This window comes from Neophocaena asiaeorientalis, unplaced genomic scaffold (assembly GCF_003031525.2).
Source record: "Neophocaena asiaeorientalis asiaeorientalis breed wild unplaced genomic scaffold, Neophocaena_asiaeorientalis_V1.1 scaffold177, whole genome shotgun sequence".
Classification (NCBI taxonomy): domain Eukaryota; kingdom Metazoa; phylum Chordata; class Mammalia; order Artiodactyla; family Phocoenidae; genus Neophocaena; species Neophocaena asiaeorientalis.
Window position 1 is genome coordinate 22677558 of NW_020172779.1, and position 22717 is coordinate 22700274.

The window sequence follows — 22717 nt, forward strand, 5'->3', positions numbered from 1 at the left end:
GAAGATGGCCTTCCGCAAGGCCTACTCCATCAAGGACAAGCTGCAGGCCATCGAGCGCGTCAAGGGCGGCGAGCGGCAGGCCAGCGTGTGCCGCGACTTCGGCGTCCCCGGCGGCACGCTGCGCGGCTGGCTCAAGGACGAGCCCAAGCTGCGCTGGTTCCTGGAGCAGCTGGGCGGCGAGGTGGGCACGCAGCGCAAGAAGATGCGGCTAGCCAACGAGGAGGAGATCGACCGCGCCGTCTACTCGTGGTTCCTGGCGCTGCGCCAGCACGGCGTGCCGCTGTCGGGGCCGCTCATCCAAGCGCAGGCCGAGGCCTTCGCGCGCCAGATCTACGGGCCCGAGTGCACCTTCAAGGCCAGCCACGGCTGGTTCTGGCGCTGGCAGAAGCGCCACGGCATCTCCAGCCAGCGCATCTACGGCGAGGCCGAGCCCCCAGCCGCCGGCCCCGCGCCCGGCCTGCCGGTCAAGCAGGAGCCCGCGCAGCTCACCCGCACCGGCCCCCTGCCCGACCGCGCCCTGAATTCCCCTGCCCCCGCCGAGGGCGGCTACGGCGACGAGCAGATCTACAACGCCAACGTCACCGGCCTCTACTGGAAGCTGCTTCCGGAGCAGGCCGCGCCCCTGGGCGCGGGGGGCTGTGGCCGTCGCTGGCGGGGCGACCGGGTGACGGTGCTGCTGGCCGCCAACCTGACCGGCAGCCACAAGCTGAAGCCGCTGGTCATCGGTCAGTTGCCGGACCCACCCAGCCTGCGCCACCACAACCAGGACAAGTTCCCCGCCTCCTACCGCTACAGCCCCGACGCCTGGCTCAGCCGCCCGCTGCTGCGCGGCTGGTTCTTCGAGGAGTTCGTCCCGGGCGTCAGGCGCTACCTGCGCCGCAGCTGCCTGCAGCAGAAGGCTGTGCTGCTGGTCGCCCACCCGCCCTGCCCCAGCCCTGCGGCCAGGATGCCCACGCTGGAGGACAGCGAGGAGACCCCCAGGAGGTGCCGGCCTGAGCCCCTGGGCCCTCCGGAGGAGCTGCAGACCCCCGACGGGGCGGTGCGGGTGCTGTTCCTGTCCAAGGGCAGCAGCCGGGCGCACATCCCGGCCCCACTGGAGCAGGGGGTGGTGGCCGCCTTCAAGCAGCTGTACAAGCGGGAGCTGCTGCGGCTGGCCGTGTCCTGCGCCGGGGGGTCCCCGCTGGACTTCATGCGCAGCTTCATGCTCAAGGACATGCTCTACCTGGCCGGCCTCTCCTGGGACCTGGTGCAGGCAGGCAGCATCGAGCGCTGCTGGCTGCTGGGCTTGCGGGCTGCCTTTGAGCCCCGGCCGGCGGAGGAGTGCGCTGGGCAGCCGGCCGGCCAGGCCGAGGAGGCCGCGGAGCGCAGCACGGTGCTTAGCGACCTCACGCACCTGGCAGCCCTGGCCTGCAAGCGGCTGGCGCCCGAGGAGGTGGCCGAGTGGCTGCACCTGGACGATGACGGGGGGCTGCCCGACGGCTGCAGAGAGGACCCAGGCCCCAGCCGGCCTCCCGTGCTGGTCCCTGGGGCCCCTCCGCCCCCAGCCAGCCTGCCCTCTGTCGCGGCGGGAGGAGAGGAGGAGGAGGAGGCCGCCGTGCCCTCCGCTGGGGAGGCCGTGCGGGGCCTGGAGACAGCTCTGCGATGGCTGGAGAGCCGGGACCCCCGGGAGGTAGGGCCGCTGAAGCTGGTGCAGCTTCGCTCACTGATCAGCATGGCCCGGAGGCTGGGGGGCATCGGGCCCTCTCCTGCAGTCCCTGATGATGGGGTGTGACCAGGCCCGTCCGAGCAGCCCCCAGTGGCCTTTCTCCTGTGGCACTTGGAGGGGATACACACAGTCTCCCCATCTCTCCTCCCCTCCCCTGGGGTGGTCTCCCCCCCACCCGCTCGGGGTTGCAGGGATCCCAGCCCAGCCTGGCTCAGAGGAGCTCTGTTGGTGAAAGGCCGTCCCCTCCACTGGTGCCCGCGTTTCACGTGGGGACAGAACAGAGGCCGTGGGCGCCTGCTTCCCCTCCCTGGGCAGGCGCGCACGTGGGGTCTGCGGTCTTAGCCAGGTGCCCTCTCGTGCAGGCCTGGCGCACACACCACAGCACTTATCAGAGAGCAGGTGGCTGTGCTCCCACCCTGGCCCCTGTGGGGCTGAGGCCTCCAGCCATGTTCCTGTCCACACCGCCCAGCACTGGTACCGGACGAGGGCCCTGCACTCTCGTCCCTCCCGACCACAGCCATGCGGTCGGTCGTCTCAATGGGAAGCACACCACTCGTTTTGTTTTTAGCGCGTTAAGTCTGTCTTTAACAGATACGCTTCAGGGACCCGGGGTGGAGGGCTCTGTGGGCTGGAAGGGAGGATGGTGCCCGGCACGCAGGGCCTCCCAAGGTTCTGGGTGCAGCGAGGGCTGTAGGTTTCTGTTCTACTCGGATTTTTAACTTTCCTTAAGAAAACATTCTGAACAGCTCTCTTGTTCCGTGGGGTTGGCGAGCACTAGACCTGGGCCCTGGTGACAGACCAGTGGCCGGGCCAGCCACAGGCCACTTTGTCCAGCCCCAGAGCCCAGAGCCATCCCGTTTCCCCGGAGCAGCCCTGTGGCACTGACGGCCATGCCAGGACAACCCTCAGTGCCTTAGCTCCCCTCCAAGGCTCCCCTGCCCAGCCTGCCCTCAGGTTTCTCTCCCGCGCCTGGCACTGCCCAAGGCGTGGCTGAGGAACTGCTTCCCATGGCCCCATCAACTAGGCTTCTAGATGGCACAGTTTGTAAGGAGAAGGCAAGGGCTCTGTAACTGTCCAGCTCTAGATTCAGGGTCCTGCTGGTGGCCTGAGGCCGAGAGATACCCATCCAGGCCTCCCAGAGGCTGCCCTGCAGAGATACCCAGAGCTCTTGTGAGGGGCAGTGGGGCTGGATTTGAGGTGCTGCCTGCCTCAGCGCTCTGCCCTCATCCTCACCTGCCCCATCCTCCTGGTGGTCTGAGACTGCAGAGGCCACAGACAGGTGCTGTGTCTGTGGGACGGGAGGGCTGTGCACGGTGGTAGGACGGCTGGGCGCTCCCAGAGCAAGGACGTAAACTGTTCCTTGGAACCACCCCCCCCCCCAAAAAAAAAACCACACATGGATGTGTATGTCAAATCTGAAAGCTGAGGGACAGTATGTAGGATTTGGGAACAAGAGAAGAGAGGCTTGGCTAGCCAGGCCCAGGCAGCAGCCTCCAGCCGCAACTGCTGGGGCCCACCCGGCACCTCCACTTCCATCTGTGGCAAGCCTGCACACCTGCAGGAGCCTCTGGCGGCCTACGCCGGCCCTGGGTCTAACCAAGCAGCTGCTCGGGGCTTCAGGATGTCTTGCATGTTACACCACCTGCCTCTCCAGCTGGTGGTGACCCGGGGACCCAGGCCGGGAGCTCCTGGTCACGATGGCCAGCCTGCTGGTCCTCTGCCCTGCCCGCCTATAGGGGCCTGTGGAGAGACAGACCTCAGAGCCCAGATGGGCACTGGCGAGGGTGGCCTCTGGTAGCATCATCAGCCCTGCCCCTCTCGCCAAGCTTCCTGTCTCGGCCTTTAATCCTCTTGTACCCCAAGCTTCCTGTCTCGGCCTTTAATCCTCTTGTACCCCGGAGCCTGGGCAGGGGGACTGCAGTTGGTGTTGAGAACCGGCTATCAGGACAGGACCTCCCACCTCCTCTCATGTGGCGCCAGCCTCGTCGCCTCTGGAGAACCAAGGCTGCACCCCAGGAGGTGGCTCTGCGCGGTCTCCGAGGCCCTGGATGGGCAGCGCGGAAACGAGGCACAGCGCAGGCTGGCCTGGGGCCTTGAAGAGTTAGGGGGCCCGTCAAGGGTGGGTCTGGGAGCCGCTTTGCTTTGCTGGGCTGGGGACTGCCTCACCCAAGGGCCTCCGAAGGTGTCCTCTCTAGAATGGGGGCACTGGTGCCACCGGGCCCTGCACGTGAAGAGGGTGGCTCTGGCCCCAAACGCAGCCCCAGCAATGATCCTTGTGACCCCGCGCCCCATCGCGGCTCTGGCACGAGGTCACCCACCTCCCTGGGCTCACCTCGCTGTGAACCACAGGGCAGAGGCTGTGGGAGACGCCAGCTTTTCTCTGCAGGAGCATGGGTGAAGTGGCCTCACTGCCGATACCTGCTGGGCCCAGGGCATCTAAGCCGCTCCCTGGTTTGTGCTAAGGAGGGTAAGGCGGTTGATGGCACAGAGGGAGGGGTCTTAGTTGCTGCCTGAATTCCTTCAACAGCCCTACCTGCAGAGTGCTGGGCACCATGCTGGAGACTGGGTTTCTTGCCCTCAAGGATTACACGTCTCTTGTGAGGGTGTGGGACCCCCGTGGCCTGGGAGGTGCTCAGGGACACAGCCATCATGCTCTCCCCATCCTGTTCACAGCCCTCTGACAAATCCTCAAGGCGATAAAGATCACTGATTCCAAAAAGCAACCCCTGGTCAGTCACTGTCAGGGCTGGCCCCGTGGGCTTGGTGGTAGGCACAGCAGGAAAGCACTGCAGGTGGAAAGGTGAGCTTGTGGCTTCTGCTGAAGCCAGCCCTGCTGGGGGGTTGGGAGGGCAAGACCAGGCTGCAGCATCAGAGGGAACCCGTGTGAGGCCAAGCTTGCCCGAGGGGCCTCACGCTTGGGAATGAGCCCCCAGGTGACAGCTGGACCGAAGCTGGAGCACTGGAGCGCGGGGTGAGAGGAAGGGGGCGCCCTCCAGCAGGGGCTCGGGCCTCCTGGGACCCCCAGCCTGCTGGCCCAAGAGCCCCGGGGGCAAGGGTGCTAAAGTGGGCTGTGGGTGCTTGCCCTGTCGAGGGACCCTTTCACAGCCAACCTCACTGACAGCAGAGGTCACCGGCCAGATAGGCCCAGCACGCTTTATAATAAAGGCTGGATGTGCCAATGTCACATGATCCCTGTTCTAGTCTTATTTTTGTAACTGTCTAGTGCTTGGATCCAGAACACCTGATTTGAAAAAGTGGGGAAGGTACAGAAAAGGAACAACATTGATGAAAAAAGTTCACGTCCACCAGCTTCTGAGAAAAGTAATTTTAGCTTCGCAGTATAAGGTGAAGAGACCTGGCCGGCCAGTGACTGGGCTGCAACCCTGCCCGCCCCTGCCCCAAGCTGCTGTTCCTGGGTCAGGCCCTCTTCAACTGGCATTTCCTGTCACGGGCCATCACCAGCTGGGCTCACCGGGCACCTCACATTCGGGAGGTGACCGCCTAAGGGCAGGGCTGGGCAGAGGTGCATCTTCCACTCCCCAAGCCGAGCCCTGCCTGGTCCTCAGGGATTCTGTTGGAAGATACATGGCGGGGACCCATGGACGTACAGCTGAGGGTGAGGTTAGAGTGCTGGGCGGGGGCAGGGGGAGCCTACCCTTGCAGAGCTCTCGGGTGATGGGAAACCCTGTCCCCAGACCACCTACACCCACAGTTCCGAGTCTGAGCCCAGTATCCTGGGCCTTGGCTGAGACGTGTTTCCAGGCACTTGGAATTTGGTTTTACCAGCCTCCAGTTAAATATTGGTTGCTCCATGCTATAGGACAGCCGCAGTTCAAAAGTGAAAGAAAAGGTGCCGAAATGGACTCAGGCTGAGCCTTCTAGCAGGTGGAAGGGCCAGGGTCAGACGGACAGTTGCTGGCTGAGGGCCAGCCGCCCATGAAGGCTGGAGTGGTGGGGGGCTCAGGGCTGTGCGGGCAGTGAGGGGCAGGCTGCCGTGTAAGCCCTGTTCACAGCCAAGGGGATTACTTTGCCGCGAGCCTCACCGCTGGCGGGTGGAAGGAAGGGGCTCCAGCACTAGGGCCCGTGTGGGGTGGGGAGGCCCCTGAGCCTCACAGCTGGCGGGTGGAAGGAAGGGGCTCCAGCACTAGGGCCCGTGTGGGGTGGGGAGGCCCCTGTGAGCCTTGGGCTGCAGGTAGTCTGCCCCGCACCCAGAGGCCCCTCGTCCTTGCTTAGGGCCCTAAGTTGCTGGCTTTCCTGGCCTGTTGGTCCTTTCACAGACATGCTAAGAACCAAATCCTGCAGTCAGAGGCCAGGCCGTGGGACCCTCCAGGACTCTTGACCCAGGGAAGGGTCATCAGGACCAGCTCCACCTGCCGCTGGCCGCGAGCTCAGGGTCTGGAGAGGGGCCCACAGCCCGCTGTGATCCCCGCTGGCCAGGACCTGTCCTCCAGCCAGCCTCCCACACCTCAAGCAGCTCCCCCACTGGCCTGCAGGCTGGAGAGAACCCGAGTCCTCGGGAAGGGGCTGGGGGGTGGCCACGGCCTGCACCCAGTGCCTGCGCCCTACTTCCTACTGAGTTCCCGGGCCCGGCAGGTGGCAGCCTCCACGGCGCTCATGGCCGCCGCCCGCAGCCCGCCCTGCTCCAGCGCGTGGAGCCCATAGATAGTGGTGCCGCCGGGCGTGCACACGTCAGTCCGCAGCTGAGCCGGGTGCTGCCCCTTCTGCAGAAGCATCTTGGCCGTGCCCTGGGGAAAGTGGCATTGGGGTGACTCGGGGGAGGCCAGCAGCCCCTCCTCGGCTCAGCCCCACCCCCACCCCCGCCGCCCCGTCTCAGCCCAGGCTGCTCAGGCCTCCCGTCTCCCTTTCCACAGCTCCCAGGAGGCGTGCTGCCCCCTCCCCTTCCACACACTCCCCCAGGACTGGGCAGCAGGGTCTCACCAGCAGGGTCTGGGCGGCAATGCGGTGGGCCAGGCCACTGGGCATGCCCATCTTGATGGCTCCTTCGGCCAAGGCCTCCGAGAAGGCACACACCTGTAGCAGCGGGGGGAGGGGACAAAGCCAGCACTCCCTTGGACACAGAACCCAGCCTGGAAAAGGCTGGGGACCCTCAGGAACAAGGTCCTGCACACCAGCCACCAGAGCCGAGGCCAGAGCCCAGGGGTCTGCCAAGGGGCCGGCCTCAAAGGCCCAGGAAGGCACAGATAACAGGGGGTGGGCGGTGCACACGGGGAGCTGCGGACCCAGCCGGGGAGCCATGGGGCCAGGGGCTGTCGGGGGTGCTCCACAAGGCCTCAAAGGCCCAGGAAGGCACAGATACGGGGTGGGCGGCGCACACGGGGAGCTGCGGACCCAGCCGGGGAGCCATGGGGCCAGGGGCTGTCGGGGGTGCTCCACAAGGCCTCAAAGGCCCAGGAAGGCACAGATACGGGGTGGGCGGCGCACACGGGGAGCTGCGGACCCAGCCGGGGAGCCATGGGGCCAGGGGCTGTCGGGGTGGGGGGCTCCACAAGGCCCCACTTTGCCGAGGGAGGGCCGGCCTGTGAGGGCAGGGGTTGGGGTGCGGGGACCAGACGACACTCACAAAGGCCACACCGCTGCCGCTGAGGCCAGTGTGGACGTCCACCTGGGCCTCGGGCACCTCCTCGCACTGCCCGCAGGCCTCCAGCAGGGTCCGCAGGAGCCTGGCCTCGTCGCTCCCAGCATAGCGGCCCCGTGCCATCACCATGGCCCCCTCCTGGACCACGCAGGGCAGGTTGGGCGAGACCCGCAGCACTCGCGCCATCGGGGGCAGCAGCTGGCGGGAGAGAGGCTGCGATCAGGGCTGCCGGGCAGGCACACGCCGGGCCAGAGCAGGCTCCCCGCTACTTCCCGGGCGTGGCGCCCTAACCCCAGGTGGGAGGAGCCCTAACCCCAGCCCCCTAGCCACCTGGCCGCCTGTGCAGGCCGGCTGAGAGGCTGTCTGCCCCCCAACTCACCCATCCTGGTTTCTGGAAGGGCTGGACCCAGGCTGCAGCCGGTCTGGGATGGCAGGGGTGGGAGGCCAGCAGAGCCCACCCTGGGGTCAGAGCCTCAGCCCCCACTGCACCCCGACAGGCCACTCACCTCCTCCAGGGTGCTCAGGGAGACCCCAGCAGCCACAGACACCAAGATGTGCTCAGCGGTGACCACACGAGCCACCTCCACCAGGACAGCCGGCAGGATGTGGGGCTTGGTGGCAAAGAAGACGAGGGAGCAGCTCTGCAGCACCTCCCGGTTGGAGTGGGTGGTCTGGCAGCCCAGGGCCTGCAGCAGGGTTGCCGGGACCAGGCCCACGTCAGCGGGCATCCTCCCAGACCAAGGCCCTCCCTGCCGGAGCCCACCCTGCAATCCCACGGGCCCCCCATTGCAAACGGCTCTAAACCTAATGCCCATGATGCGCCCAGACCACCCGTTCTCGCTCAGGATTCAACCTCAGATGGCCCTGGTGTCAGCACCTCCTCGAGCCCTCTGATCCCAGTGAGTGCCCGTGACATTCCTGCCCGTCCAGCATGCACGCACACACACACACCCCTTTACCCCACCCGGGCCCTCCACAACCTTGACTTTCCTTCTGGCCTTTGACCTCCCCTTCCCCAGCCCAGCCCAGCCCGTCTCAAAACTTTAGCTAAGTAAGCAGCACTTCCCTGGCCCCAAGGAGCCAAGAGCCATCTGAGCCCTGGGAAGCCTCGACTCAGAGGAGCTGACCGGCTCACCCGGAAGCGGCAGAGGTTCCTGTCCGTCGGCGCGCTGACCAGCACGTGCTGAGCTTCCACTTTTCCTGGAAGGAAAGGCAAAGGCGGGTAGGGGGCGTCAGTGAGGATGTGGCGTGGGGAGAAGCCAGCCTGGCAGGCCCCTTACAGCAGGTCTCTGAGGCTCAGCCCCACCTGGGCCACGCTGAGCCTCTCCAAGAAGCCAGGTGCTTGGCGGGGCCGCTCCACTCGGCTGGGACCAGGCAACCAGCTTCACGTGATTCTACTCAGCAGCCATCGCTGCCCACCTGCTGCTGCTGCTGAGTCCAGACGCCCCGCCGGACACAGGGGCCGGGAGCTTGCCTTGTCTCGTGAGGGCACAGATCCCAGGGATCCCTGCCTCCAGGAACAGTGAGGCTGGGGAGGGGGCATGGTGGGGAGGGAGGCTGGGGTGGGGAACGAGCTTCCTCCGGAGGGGGGTGCATCTGTACGGGGACATCCAAGCAGAGGCTCAGTCCCCGTTTGGTAGAAATCTTCTACAGATCAGATGTCTGTAAGGTCTAGCAGGAAGGCAGAAGTGCACCCCACGGCCTGAAGAGACGGTGGCAGCACTGTGAGACTCCGTGCAGCAGGGGAGGCAGGTGATACTCCAGGTTTTACAGGTAAAACACCTGAGACTTGCAGTAAACTGTTTTCTGATGATCTGACCTTTCTAGACCTTGACATATGGCTGAAGGCAGAGAACCAGTCCATATCTACATATAAAGGTTTCTAAATACTGTGGGGTATGATTAGGACAGCCTCCGTCCCTGCTGTAAGTGGTGCTCGACCGAGGATGATTTTGCCCCCACCCCCGGACATTGACAGTGTCTGGAGACATTTTGGAGGTCACAACTGGGGGTGTCACTGACATCTAGTGGGGAGAAGCCAGGCAAGGGGCTAAACAGCCTACAATGTGAAGAATGGAGAATGATGTGCCCCAAATGTGCACAGTGCCGGACACCAGGGGTGCAGCCGGCGAACAAACAGAAAGAAGAGTCGGAGGCTCAGCGCGGTCAGGCAGCTCGACCGAGGCACGAGCTTAGGAAGTCGGCAGGAGATCCCGCGCTCTAAGCTAGGGCTGTCCAAGAGAAGTATCGCTCGAGCCACACGCGTAACTTTACATTTTCTAGTAGTCTTACTAAACAAGTAGGAAAAAACGGGTGAATTGTAGTACATTTTATTTAACCCAAGGTGGCCAAAATGTTACCCTTCCAACACCTAATCAATATTAAAAGTTACTAAGATACGTTATTTTTTGTTTGGATGATAAATCTTCCAAATTCGGCGTGTATTTTATTCTGTGTACTCAGCACATCTCAACTCGGACGTGGGGACGGCCGGCGCTGAGCCTCTCCACCACGTCCCCTCCAGCCGCGCTCCCAGAGGAAGCGGACCGGAGGCACAGGGTCCGCGTGCCGCCCCGGCCCACGCCCGCCGGCCAGCCCCACCCTGGGGCCCCTGCGCGGAGGGCCCCGTGCTGCCCGGGGCTCCGCGGGGCAGGTGAGCAACGGAGAGGTAAGCCCGTCCCTCCCACACAGGCCGGTGTCGGACGCCCGCTAGCCCGCGGGCCCGGGACCCCACGCGCCCCACCTGCTTGGATGAGGCCCTGCGCGATGGCCTCCGCCATGCGGCCGGCGCCCACGAAGCCCAAGCGCCTCGGGCCAGACTCCGCCGCAACCGCCGCCGCCATCTCGCCACCGCCCCGCGCCGCGCCCCGCCCGCGCCCTCAGCGCCGCCAATGGGCTACACCGCCCAGCACCTGCCCTCGTCCATTGGCTGCCGAGACCTCACGCTCCGCCCCCTCCCGCGGGCTCCACGCTCGATCGATCGCTACCAATTGGGATCACCCCTTCGCAGCTCATTGGCCGGAGAGATCTAGGGCGAGGAGGGGTGGGCCGCGGCGCGGGGCGCCGGGCGGGCGGCCAGAATGCTGTACTGGCTCCTCTTGGAGCCTGCCAGTGGACTTGGGTGTGGAGGACAGGGTTGCCTGGTCAGGGCTTGTGGTCAGCTCTTCCCCAAGCCGCAGTGGGTCTGGGTGACAGCATAAAATTGGCACAGCCAGTGAAACGTGGGAGCAGGGGTCTGCTTTTCTGTTAAAGGAGGTCCTCAGGCCAGCCTGGATTCTGGTTTCTGAGGGCCTCTCAGGGAGCTGCAGGGGAGACCTTCATGAGGCCTAGGTCCCCAGCGGAGACCTGGCCCCTCTTGCTGGTTCTGTGGGAGATGAAGTGCTTCGCCAGGGCCAGGGCCCACCTTAGAGACTGAGAGGGGGAGGGTGGGTGTGGGTGTGGGCTGTGCTTGTAATTTTTGATTGACATGGGAAAAACAAGGTTGAAGAACTAAGATTGCAGTTTTTAAGACTGAATTTTAAAGATGTTATTTTCTTTAAACTCTACTTTGACACGTTCAAAGCTCTTCAACAATGAGATCCCTTCATTCCTTCCTTCAACGCCGCCCCTTCAGCGTGGGGGCCCTGCTCTGGGCTGGGAACGAAGGGCACACAGCAGTGGAGTGCACAACCCCCACCCCGCAGACTTGCATTCTGGCTGGAGACAGCCCCTCTACGATAAACACACACACCCCATAACCCAAGGGACAAGTCAGGACGCACAACCACTACTTGTGTCCGGCCAGGCATGTCCAGGCCTCTCTGCCCCACGCAGGGCCTCCTTCCGCCCATTCTCACCTGGCTGATCCGAGCTCCAACTCAGGGGCCACCCCTCCCCCTCTCCCTGAATGCCCACAGGGGCAGACCCTTCAGATTCACAAAGGGCTGGCACCCAGGGGATACAGCATGAAGGGCCGACCAGGTCCTGGAGCTCCAAGCCCTGGGGGGTGGGGGAGGGGAGGTGTTGCCAGAGAAACAAGCAGGTGGGGTGGGCCTCAGTCCGCAGAGACCTAAGAGGTGGGGAGGCACCGATGTGAGAGGGGCAGGACTGGCCCCTGGAGAGGCCCGTGGGCCGGGGTGGTGGTAACAAACGCAGTGAGGGATCAGCTGGACACGGGACGGAGGTTGGGACTTGCGTGGCTGGCACAGGGAAGGCAGCCCATAGCGCCTGAATGAACAAAGGAAGTAAGGAACGTGGCAGACACACCTGGGGCCAGAAGAGAGCTGGGAGTCACTGGTGTGAAGACAGCAAAGGGTACCCCTGGGGAGGTGGGCCCCGGAGCCAGGGAAGGTGCCTGGGTCCTGGGGGAAGCACACCCGGCACTGACTGGCTAGGCGGGGGCCGGTGGGTCAACCGGTCCAGACTTTCCTGTTGAGGATGGGAGGCCTGTGCCACTCACCGCCGTGCCCGCCAGGCCCACTCTTGCGTGACACCTGTTGCTGCCCATGGGAGAAGGGCAGGCCAAGCCCCAGCACCCACGCTGCTACCTCAGGGATAGGGAGATGAGGGGCCAGGCCTGAACTGGCCGATCGCCACTGCTCTCCTCAGATCCACCTGTGTGCCTGCTCAGCCTGTCCAAATCCAGACCCAGCCTCTTTCCCCAAAGTCCTGGGGATGTGTGGGGGGGTGGGTAAGCCCGTGGAGTGCAGGTTACCCAGGCCTGCACCTGGCTGTGCGTGGAGGTGCCTGCCCTTTGTCCCCGCCGGCTGACAATCCAGCCTCTCCTGCCACCTGCCCACACACCCACCTCTCCGTGTCTCCGGCCACTGCTGCCCTTCTACCCCAGGGACAGTTGGCCACCGTGGCCCAGCAGCTCTTGGGGGCTGGCCAGGCTCAGGAGGCAGTGCTGGGGTGGGGGAGATGGGGGGCTGATACAGAGCTGCCGGGGCCAGGCCTGTGGAAACGCACTTTATTGGCTCCCAGGGATCAGAAGTGTACATGCTCTGCGACTGGTGTCGGGGAGCAGGGTGCTGGGCCTGGCCAGGCCTTGGCTTCCCTGAGGACGGTGTGAACGGTGGCCTCACCGGATAGTCAGCCAGGTCTGCCCCGGCAGAGGGCATGGGGCAGGGGCCGGCCGCCACGAGGGCAGTGCCCTCAGCCCCAGCAGGTTCTGAGTGGCCGCTGCTGGGCTCTGCTGGCTGAGCGCCGGGGAGAGGGCGGCACCCGCTCCCGCCGCACACTTCACTTCCGGGCCTGCTCGTAGTTGTCAGTGAACCAGGCACAGGTTTCCTGCACGGCTGCAGAGGCGGGCAGGTGAGGCCCAGGGACGTAGGGCAGTCACCCCGTGTCCTGCCTCCACGGTGAGGGCATGGAGGCCAAAGCTGCAGGGCGTCCACCCCCAACCGGCAGTAGGGAGCTGAGGCCTGGGGAGGGGCCGGGCGGTCCTGAGGGATGGGGTGGGAGGGCTCACCCTGCTTGAAGGGCGTGAACCGGAAGTCGGGCAGGTAGGCCCGCAGCTTGCCATTACTGGCCGTCTTCTTAAACTGCCCATCCGACTTGGTTGTATCAAACTAGGCACCTGGTCAAGGGCACAGAAGAAGGGGCAGCCCACCCTTCCACCAGCCTGCCCTTGAAGCTTGTCTAGCCTTCCCAGGGGGAGCCTCCAGGAGAAAGCAGCAGACACCCTCACCCCCGGCTGCCAGGGTGAGTGCCATGGGTGCGTCACACCCACGGCCTCCTGCAGGGAGGCCCATGGTCTCCCGCCTAGAACCAAAGGATACGGTGACCTCCCCATGGAAGTCCATGGCCTCCACCACGGCCTCAGCCACCTCCTGGATGGACACCTCATCCTCCTCACCCACTGTGGGGACCGAGGGGCCAGCGGCCAGGTCAGGCCTCCTCTGCCTGGACCCACTGCCGCCCAGCCCCACAGACGTTCCCGCTGCCCTGCTCAGCGGCTCTCAGGACAGACGGGTGTCCTGCCCCACTGCAATGGGGGTGGGACTGCAGGGCACCCACCTGACAGGATGATGGGCTCCACCTCATCGTACTCCCGCAGGACCCAGATAAAGAGCCGGGCCAGGTCCTGGAGGTCAGACAGCCAGGGTCAAAGGCCACAAATTACGGCCCAACGGGCCCAGGTCACCTCTCCCAAGTGCTCCTGCTTGGCGGGGTGCAGCCCAGGCTTGGCTGGGGCCCGGGGTACCCCCCTTTGAGCAGTGCTTGGCCAGCTCAGCCCCAAGTCCTTTCTCCTGATGAGCTCAGAGCTGTACCCAGCAACGTCCCTGGGGAATGGAACGTACACGGACCCAGCAAGGACCAGTGACTGCTCCCCTGGGGGCTCAGCCTGGACACCCGGCCCTTCCTAGGCTCCCTCATGCCTCCCCACAGCCAGCGCGGCAGCTCCAGGAGACGTTCTGGGGAACAGCTGTGCCCCTCGAGGCACCAACCAGTGAGTAGATGAACTGCCTCCGAGGCCTCCCTGTGCCCCACACTGTCAAGGCTGAGCCGCGACCTGCAGGGTGGGGAGGGCAGGTGTCAGAGGGGACGTGCCAGCACCGCTCCTTCTCCCCGCTGTTCCCCAGGGGTCCCATCAAGCAAGCAAACAGCTGTGCCACGGGTGGCGGTCACTCACTCTTGGCCAGATGCACCTTGTGGATGAGGCCAGGCAGCACGTGACCGTCCTCGATGCTGAAGTTGTCGTGGGGCCCAAAGACATTGGTGGGGATGACAGCGGTGAAGGTGCAGCCGTGCTGCTGGAAGTAGGCCCTGCGGGGGCACAGCATGCCCTCTGGCCCTCATCCTCGGATCACGGGCGAGCCCCACCCCAGCCGAGGCTAGCGAGGAGGGGAGCCGAGATCTGAGAGCCCTGCCAGGGCGGCCCCCTGGGCCCACCCACCACAGGGCATCTGGGGCCCCCTTCCCCGTTCTTGGCTGGCTTCAGCCTGGCACGCGCGGGAAGAGGACCTGTTCTGCACGTCGATCATCCTCTTGGCGTAAGAGTAGCCAAAATTGCTGCTGTGCGGGGGTCCGTTGTGAATCTGGGGGAGCAGAGGAGCCGCTGCTTCTCAGCCCTGCCCCCAGGCCAGGCCCCGCCCCAGCCCCGCCCCTCACCATGGTCTCATCGATAGGGTAGCTGGTCTTGTCGGGGAAGATGCAGGTAGACAGGCAGGAGACCACCTTTCGCGCCCCCACCTCGAAGGCCGAGTGCAGCACGTTGTCGTTGATGTGTATGTTTTTCCGCTGAGGGAGCAGGGGTAGGGGCAGGGCAGGGTTCAGGCCCCAGGCAGGATGCCAGCCCTTACCTGCCCCTCCAGGGACAGAAGTGCGGACACACCCTGGCAGGCAGTACCTGAGGCAGCGGTTCTACCAGCTCCCAAGACCCACTGTCCAGAAACCATGGCCCCCTCCCAGCCTGTTAGTCCCACCCCCAGGGCTGTAGGAGGGTCCAGGCCTGCCTACTCTGAGGCTGGGGGAAGGCCCTGAGGAGAGGGCCACACCCCTAAGCTCAGGGCTGAGCCTGCCCACAGGGGCTGCTGCGGGCTACGCAGGTGAGGTGCGAGCCAGGAGCCCAGGGGGCCCAACCCGGCCCCGCGGGCAGGGCAGGAAGAAGCAGCCTCTCCACTCCCGCACCCCCAGGAGCTCACCCTGCTCTAGGGCTCAGTGAAGTGAAGCCTTGGCTGGCCACACCCCTCCTCCAGCCCCTTCCGGGGACTTCAGCTGGCCAGGGCATTTGGGTGGTCTGGGGAGAGGTGGTGGCCGGGCAGCCTGCTGCGAAGGCTGTCACTGAGACGAGGAGGGCCCTGTGGCGACAGGGGCCCCCAGGGAAAATCTGGTCTAAGCTTCTGCCATCCCAGGACCGATGCAGGGCCAAACCAGGCCAAGGCCAATTTTGGAGATGATGGGCCAGCCCTCAGAGGCCCAGCCAGGCAGGGGCAGGGCTGTGGGCCAGCCCAGCTCTCCTCCTGCCCCTACCCCACACGTGCAACCCCTCAGGGCACATGCTGCAGGCCCAGAGCCCAGTTCACGCACCTCTGCACCCCTGAGCGCACTGTGGGCCTGGCTCAGTGCAGCTGGACCTCCTGGAACCAGGAGGGTCTGAAGGCCCAGGGGCAGGAACCAGCCGGGGATCACAAGGCAAACACTGGCTTGTCTCAACTCCTCCAACCCCCAGGTTAGCTCTGAGGCTTTTCCTATTCGGCCAAATGCCCCCAGGCCCACCTGCGTGCCCCTCTACCTACAAATCAAGTGTGGGTCACTGGGGGCCCCTCAGGGACTTCCCGGGGCCGGAACAGGAGCTTGGGAAGTTGGCCAGGAAGTTCCCAGAATCCGGGGTCCTGGCTCCCAGTGCTCACTGGGGCCCCCTCACTTACCCAGAAGTCCAAATTGTATTTGATATTCCGGAACAGGCCCCCCACCATTGCAGCAAGATGGATGACATGTGTGGGCCGGACTTTTTCAAACAGCGCTCGGGTCTGTGCAGCATCCCTGAGGGGGAGCCGGGCCATCAGGGGCTGCTTGGAGGCCCAAGGGAACTAGCACCCTGGCTGAAAGCACTGGGGGCAGGAGGCAGGCGGGGCCGAAGGTGGGAGGGTCAGGCCCTGGCTGGCATGAGGGTGTGGGCTTCCAGGAAGAGATGGGAGGAAGTTTGCCCAGGAGCAAAACTGCACACACCCAGGCCAGGCCAGCCACCTGGCAGGGACGGGCCTGACATGAGGCTACCAGGCCCAGGAACAGGCCTGGCCCGGAGCTCTCAGTCTGGAGAGGGCATGGTGGGGCTGCTCCAGGGATGAGCCCACTCACGTAAGATCAGCATCCTTGGAAGAAACAAACACCCAGTCCTCTCCGGGCAGCCTGGCCCCATCTGCTACCACCTTCTGGATGGCTCTGCCCACCAGCCCAGAGCCCCCAGTCACTAGGATCCGCATGGACCCCTGGGGCTCACCCATGTTGGCTGCACCTGCAGGGCCAAATGGTGTGAGGCTGAGGCCATCCCGCTCCCACGCAACAGAACCCCACTCCCCCGAGATGCCCCAGCCTAGGGTCACTGCCCTTAGCACTGGGCCCCACTGTGATTTCCAAGGGCTGGCCTGGGGCAACGGGCACAGTATAAGGTCAGCAGCGCAGGGAGACTGCCCACTGGGGACCAGACAGACCCATCTAGCCTGAGTCATCCCCTCCTCTCAGCCCTGCTCCCCAGGAAGCCCTCTGTCTAGAGCTGCACAGGTGCCCTAGGACTACCACCCAGCTGGGAGAGCCAGGCTCTGCCCTGCAGGCCCAACCCTGACCCCCACTGGGCCAAGAAAGGGAACATTCGGCTCCCCTCTGTCTGACAAGAGGGGAGGCAGCCAACCTTGGGGCTGGGGGCTCCTGGCCCAGGTCGTTTGGGCTGCTCCCAGCCAAAGTCCATATGCTATAGACAGGGAAGGGGCGGCGCCTGTGTATGCAACCCGGTGCCCACCAGCGGCCAGCTGGTCCCAGCTAGCCTTCGAGAGCCTGGCTCCTTCTGGGCAGGTTGCGCTTCTGGCTAAGAAATGGACAGGCCTCGGGGCGCCACCACCTCTGAGGACCCTTCCTGGAGGCTGGAAATCTGCTCGGGCCGCTACAGGACGGCTCTGACCCCGCTGCAGGGCCCCACGGGCAGCCCGGACAGGAGGGGACGCTGCCCAGAAATTCCGCTGCTCTCGAGAGCGCGCGCAGCGCGGCAGCAGGCCTTGGGGTAGACCCCACCACGGCCGGGCCCCTCCACGTCCCTCAGGCGCTTCCCACGCCCCCGGGTCCCCTTCCTGGCCCCACCTCCGAACCCACCGCATCTTGCAGCTGGGCCCCCTCCCACGCTTCCAGGCCCCTCCTACGCCCCCAGTTCCGGGTACCCCTCAGGCCCCTCTGGCTGTCACGGGGCACCCAAGGCCCAGGCCCCGGCTCGTCACACCACGCCCCCCGTCCCAGGGTCCCCTCGTGCCCCGCGCTGTCTCACCTGCGTCTTACCTGACCTGCCCGGAGAGCGGCTTCAGGCGCCGGCTGAGAGTCCTGCCACGCGTTGGGGTTAGGTGGAGGGAGCGGGACCAGGTCGGGCCCTCCCGCGGAACTCTGGGAAATGGAGTCCTGGCGGGGCGCCCCGGGCGTTGCTGGGAAACGGAGTCCGGAACCGCGCAGCAGCCTGGGAAATGTAGTTCTTCCGGCTCCTCCTCCCCTGGGCGGACCCCGACCCGCCCTTAACCCAGCGTGGCGCTGGGCGCGAGCCCCTGCTGGAGAGCGTGGGGGCGTGGGAGAGGAGGAGAGGCGGCGCGTCTCTGAAAGCCCGCAAGCTGTGGACCGAGGAGAGGCGGCAGAACCAAACACCATTCTAAAAATGGAGAAGCTGCAACTCCTCAGTGCTTTCCTAGGGCAAACACTGCATTTGTGAGAAACAACTGCAACTCTGTTACTATATTCGGGACACTGAGGGGGCAGTACATAAAATATACTTTAATAAATACATTAAAAAGACAAACACGTTTCAGGAGATTATTAAAAGCAGGAGACCACTTAGCGGCCACTGCTGTAGTTCAGGTAATGAGGACGCAAAAGAAGTTTACTGACTTAAGCAACATCGAGGTGGTAGACTTAACGGGACTCATGCTTCACTAGCTACGCAAGTTATGGGGAGGAAGTTAGGAATGATGCCTGGTGTGATGGTTGGTGTTAGGTGTCAACTTGGCCAGGCTGTAGCACCCAGTGATTCAATCAAACACAAATCTAGGTGTTGCCAGTGAAGAGATTTTGTAGATGGTAACATCCTCAATCAGGTGACTAAGAAAACGAGACTTTCAGGCTTCCCTGGTGGCGCAGTGGTTGAGAATCTTCCTGCTAATGCAGTGGACACGGGTTCGAGCCCTGGTCTGGGAGGATCCCACGTGCCGCGGAGCAGCTAGGCCCGTGAGCCACAACTACTGAGCCTGCACTCTAGAGTCCGTGAGCCACAACTGCTGAGCCCACGTGCCACAACTACTGAAGCCCGTGCACCTAGAGCCCATGCTCTGCAACAGGAGAAGCCACCGCAATGAGAAGCCCGCGCACCACAACGAAGAGTAGTCCCCGCTCGCCGCAACAGAGAAAAGCCCACGTGCAGCAACAAAGGCCCAACGCAGCCAAAAAATTTTTAAATAAATAATAATAAAAAAATAAAATAAAACGCCTGTAACTGTTTTAAAAAAAGACAAAGAAAATAACTACATGATCATCTCAGCTGATGCAGATAAAGCATTTGACAAAATCACACCCTTTCATGATAAGAACACGCAACAAACCAGGAACAGAAGAGGACTTCCTCAACTTAGTAAAGGGCATTTATGAAAAACCCACAGCTAACATCATACTCTATGAATGAAAGACTGAAAGCTTTCCCCCTAAGGTAAGAAATTAGACAAGGATATCCATTTTTGCCACTCCTGTTAAACATTGTACTGGAATTTCTAGCCAGAGTAACTGGGCAAGAAAAAGAAAAGGCATCCAAATTGGAAAGAAGTATATCTATCACTATTCACAGGTGACATGAGATATATACACACCTTTTCCTTCAGTGATGGACTGGAGGGGAGGGTCTGATTGCCTTAGCTTCCTCCCGGGTTGACCAGTGGCCACGGGAGGAGGTGCACCCAGACTGAGACCACCACTGTGACTTCCTACAACAGATCCTAGGAAGTGCTGCAAACCAAAGGTGAGGTGCTCTTACAAAAAGAAAGAAGGAGGGGATAGATGTGGGATGGGCTGAAACAAGAGCTGTTCACTACAATCCACTCCTTGAAAACCTGATATCCACATAAGCACATTTTCTCAAAAAGCAATTTCAAAACTTCCTCTCAAACCATTCCAACATAATGCAATTATTACATAGCTCTAAAACTACTCCCTCCCCCTCCCCAAAGGAAGATAATCCAGTGTCTGGTTCATTAATTGCATCCTGTTTCGCGTAGTGTTTTGGAGCCATGTTGTCTCCTTTATTTATGGAAAGATTCCATCATATTTTTTGCATCTTACGAACTTAATTTGAATTTAATTATTGCGATCACACCCTAGTAGGAAAGAGGTAAAGGGAAGAGAAAGGCAATAAGCTTTAAAATATGACTGTAGGACTTCCCTGGTGATCCAGTGGTTAAGACTCAAAGTTTCCACCGCAGGGGGCACCAGGAACTAAGATCCTGCATGCCCCATACGCGGCCAAAATAAATGAATAAAATAATTAATTAAATAAAATATGACTACGACACATTAAGGAAATAAATACGGAAAGAGCTACAGCCTTTGTTAATTAAAGTCTGGGGCAAACTGATTTTTTTCCTCTGTTGGTGATCTACTTCTTTTTCCTGGATGTTTGTGTAGGATTTTATCTTTGTGGTTCAGTAATTTCATTAGACTTTGTGTTCTCTACTTTTTTCTTAGTACACAATCAGGTCTTTCAGCATTGAAATCAGATGTGCCTTTAGTTCAGGAAAGTTTTCTTCTGTTACGGCTTTGAATCTACATAGTTTGGGTGAAACACTGTGGGCAACACCCAAATCCCCCCGTTTCATTGTCAGTTTACCGGGTTCCTACAGCACCAATATGAGTCAAAATAAAACTTCCTGTTATATTTTACTTAATTTTATTTATTTATTTATTTAGGCCACACTGCATGGCATGTGGGGTCTTGGTTCCCCAACCAGGGACTGGAGATTCCCCTGCAGTGGAAGCGCGGAGTCTTAACCACTGGACCCCATTTTACTTTATTTTATATCTATATATAAATACTATATATTTATATATACTTTATTTTATATCTATATATTTGTATATTTCCTCAAATGATCATGTATTGCTTCTGTAATTAAGTTATTGACCATGTCTGTAGGAAAATGGCTGGAGTTTCATTAGACATGGTGACGCTCAGCCTGTAAGTGGTGGTATGATGTATCCGGGAATGACAAGAATTCAGTGGGTGGTCACAGGACACAAAGGCACAGCCTCCCCCCTGCCCCCATGCTTGGGCAGCATTTGCAAACTAACTTTCTCATGGATCTTCTGTGTTTCATGACCAGTGGCTTCTTTTATATCTGTTGTCTCATATTTCTACCATGTGTTTTAATAGTTTTTAATGTTACTGTTGTATAGAAAACATTTATACTATGCAAACCTATTCTGTATAGAAGAACTGGCTGGAAAAAAAGAACAGTTCAAATGCCATGCACACTCAGTGTGACACAAGCAAAGAGTGCGCATACAGGAAAGCGAAGCTGAGTGAGTAAAGTCACAGCGCCAACAGCGCAAGGGCTGAGCTGCCCCAGGTGGAACAGTCACAGCCCCCTGCAGCAAATCAGCATCCGAAAATAACGAGCCCGAACCGAATGATGACTAGAGTTACGTGACCTCCCCATGCCCTCCGCCGGGTGCTCAGGGCTGCTGTGCGATGAAAGATTGACTATCCAAAAGCTCTGTAGCCCATCTGGATTTCAAAGGCGTTTAGAACCCACCTATGATGCAAATAGAGACAAAGACCTACGTTTTAAGTTTCAAAAATAAAATCTGGATGCACTTGAAAATAGCGACTTTCAAACCATCAACTTGCCCAAGAAGTGCCACAGCCACGCGGAATCCAGCAGGCTATCGGGTGGCGCCCGCCGGGGCAGGCAGGCCTGGGCCACCCCCCTGTCGTGGGAAGGACCCGAAATGCACAAGTTGATCACGGGTGGAGAAACAATCCGGTCCCTCGTGCTGGTCTCGCTCTGGCACTGCTCCACGTGTCCGGGGACATCCTTCCGGGGCGCTCCTTGGAGTAGCAGCGAGTCCCAAGCTCTCCCCTCCAGCGGCTGCTTCCAGAGCTTAGCTTACAGAGGTCCACGCTGCCTCGGTGTGATTTCTGGTGGTTCCGAAAGCTGGACTTCCAGATGAAGCTCTTCCCGCACCTCGCGCACCGGAACGGCCTCTCTCGGGTGTGGATCCGCTGGTGCTGGGCGAGGAGGGTGCTGTAACTGAAGGGCTTCCCGCACCACTGGCACCCGAAGGGCTTCTCGCCGCTGTGGATGCGTGGCCGCACTGTCCGCAGGTGTGCGGCTTCTGGCCCGCGTGCGCGCTGCAGCGCTGCGCCAGGTGCGAGCGCTGGCTGAACGCGCGGCCGCACTCCCGCACGCGTGCGGCTTCTCGGCGCTGTGCGTGGCCCGGTGTCTCACAGGCGCGAGAGGTACCGGAAGCTCTTGGCTCACGTTTCGCACGTGTGGGCTCGCTACCGTTTCATGTTTCTCTTACGGGCCCCGGGGCGCGGGCTGCGGAGAAGTTCGGGTCCTCATTTACCGCCTTTCTGGGCACCTTCTGCTTTGGAGATGGTCCAGTAGGTTCTGTGTGGTTGTCTCTCCTGGAAAAGGAAGTTCTCAAGGCTCCCTAGCCTGCCCTCGTGCCCAGCGGCTTCTCTGCAGACCGGTGTTGGAGGCCCACCCCCTGAGAACCTTCCAGATGCTTCTGGAGGCTCTGAGGCTTGAGTCATTTTCACCCTCGCCATCACCTACTTACGCAAAGACCCCCGGCTGGAATCTGCAACGAAGAGAAAGGGCCTGTGTGTTACTCTGTTTGAGAAGGTCCACCTGGGGCCCCCTCCGTGCCCGGGGGGAACGGACTCCACGCGCCAGCCCTCTCCGTGGGGTGTCTCACAGGTGACACCAGGTTCACTGGCTGTGCTCATGTGCTCACCTCCTCCACGGACCTTCCCCTCCTATGTCCCGTTTCCTCCCCACCTTTTTTTTTTTTCCGGTACGTGGGCCTCTCACTGTTGTGGCCTCTCCCGTTGCGGAGCACAGGCTCCGGACGCGCAGGCTCAGCGGCCATGGCTCACGGGCCCAGCTGCTCCGCGGCATGTGGCATCTTCCCGGACCGGGGCACGAACCCGTGTCCCCCGCATCGGCAGGCGGACGCTCAACCACTGCGCCACCAGGGAAGCCCTCCCCACCTTTTCTGAGTGGAAGCTCACAGCTGACACTGCCTGCACACTATGCCAGGCCCCCTGCCTCTCTCGGATTCCGGCCTCCTCGCTGCAGCAGACAGCTCTGCAGAGCTCTGACTGCCCGCATCCTCTGGGGTACAGGTGCACCTCAACCCCTCCAGAGCTCCATGCTGCCAGCCCGTGCTGCGTGACAGGCACCGCCCCGGGGGTGGGAACAGAGGACAAGTGTCCCATCTCCCTCGCTCTGATGGACAATCCCAGACGCCTCCTGCAGCCTCTCAGCGGTCACGGTCCTTGGAGCTGTCATGCCCCGCACACTTGCAGTGGCAACTCTATACTGACTTTGCTCTCCTGTCTCCCTGCTCCCTCTCGCCTGCTTCCAAAATTGCTGCCTTCCAAATACACCGTCTATACCCCAAACTCTCAGGCTCTGTGCTCAGGGGGACCCAAACTGCGGTAACTGGTACTGGACGGGGGGACTGCAACCAGG

General features: G+C 61.7%; 3 protein-coding genes across 5 annotated transcripts; 1 reads left to right on the forward strand and 2 right to left on the reverse strand.

Annotated features, from left to right (window-relative positions):
- Positions 1–4: 4 nt before the first annotated feature.
- TIGD5 (tigger transposable element derived 5) lies at positions 5–4894 on the forward strand. Its single transcript, XM_024741108.1, has one exon. The coding sequence runs from the start codon at positions 5–7 to the stop codon at positions 1769–1771; it is 1767 nt and encodes a 588-aa protein (XP_024596876.1). The 3' UTR covers positions 1772–4894.
- A 67-nt stretch (positions 4895–4961) lies between these two features.
- PYCR3 (pyrroline-5-carboxylate reductase 3) lies at positions 4962–10162 on the reverse strand. The gene is made up of 6 exons (XM_024741172.1): positions 10045–10162; positions 8437–8501; positions 7808–7987; positions 7287–7499; positions 6644–6736; positions 4962–6450 (listed from the first exon to the last, which is right to left on the reverse strand). The coding sequence occupies exons 1-6, from the start codon at positions 10142–10144 to the stop codon at positions 6268–6270; spliced, it is 834 nt and encodes a 277-aa protein (XP_024596940.1). The 5' UTR covers positions 10145–10162; the 3' UTR covers positions 4962–6267.
- A 2071-nt stretch (positions 10163–12233) lies between these two features.
- GFUS (GDP-L-fucose synthase) lies at positions 12234–17372 on the reverse strand. 3 transcript variants are annotated; one of them, XM_024741165.1, is made up of 11 exons: positions 17257–17372; positions 16083–16239; positions 15653–15767; positions 14394–14522; positions 14247–14320; positions 13915–14048; positions 13730–13794; positions 13299–13365; positions 13061–13140; positions 12751–12850; positions 12234–12577 (listed from the first exon to the last, which is right to left on the reverse strand). In XM_024741165.1, exons 2-11 carry the CDS (start codon positions 16226–16228, stop codon positions 12522–12524), a joined length of 966 nt encoding a protein of 321 aa, XP_024596933.1. In that variant the 5' UTR covers positions 16229–16239; positions 17257–17372; the 3' UTR covers positions 12234–12521. The 3 variants fall into 3 exon arrangements, 1 of the variants encoding a protein (XP_024596933.1); XR_003002711.1 differs by having other exon boundaries at positions 12529–12577; positions 12751–13140; XR_003002712.1 differs by having other exon boundaries at positions 12529–12577; positions 12751–13140; positions 17268–17362.
- Between the last annotated feature and the right edge of the window lie 5345 nt (positions 17373–22717).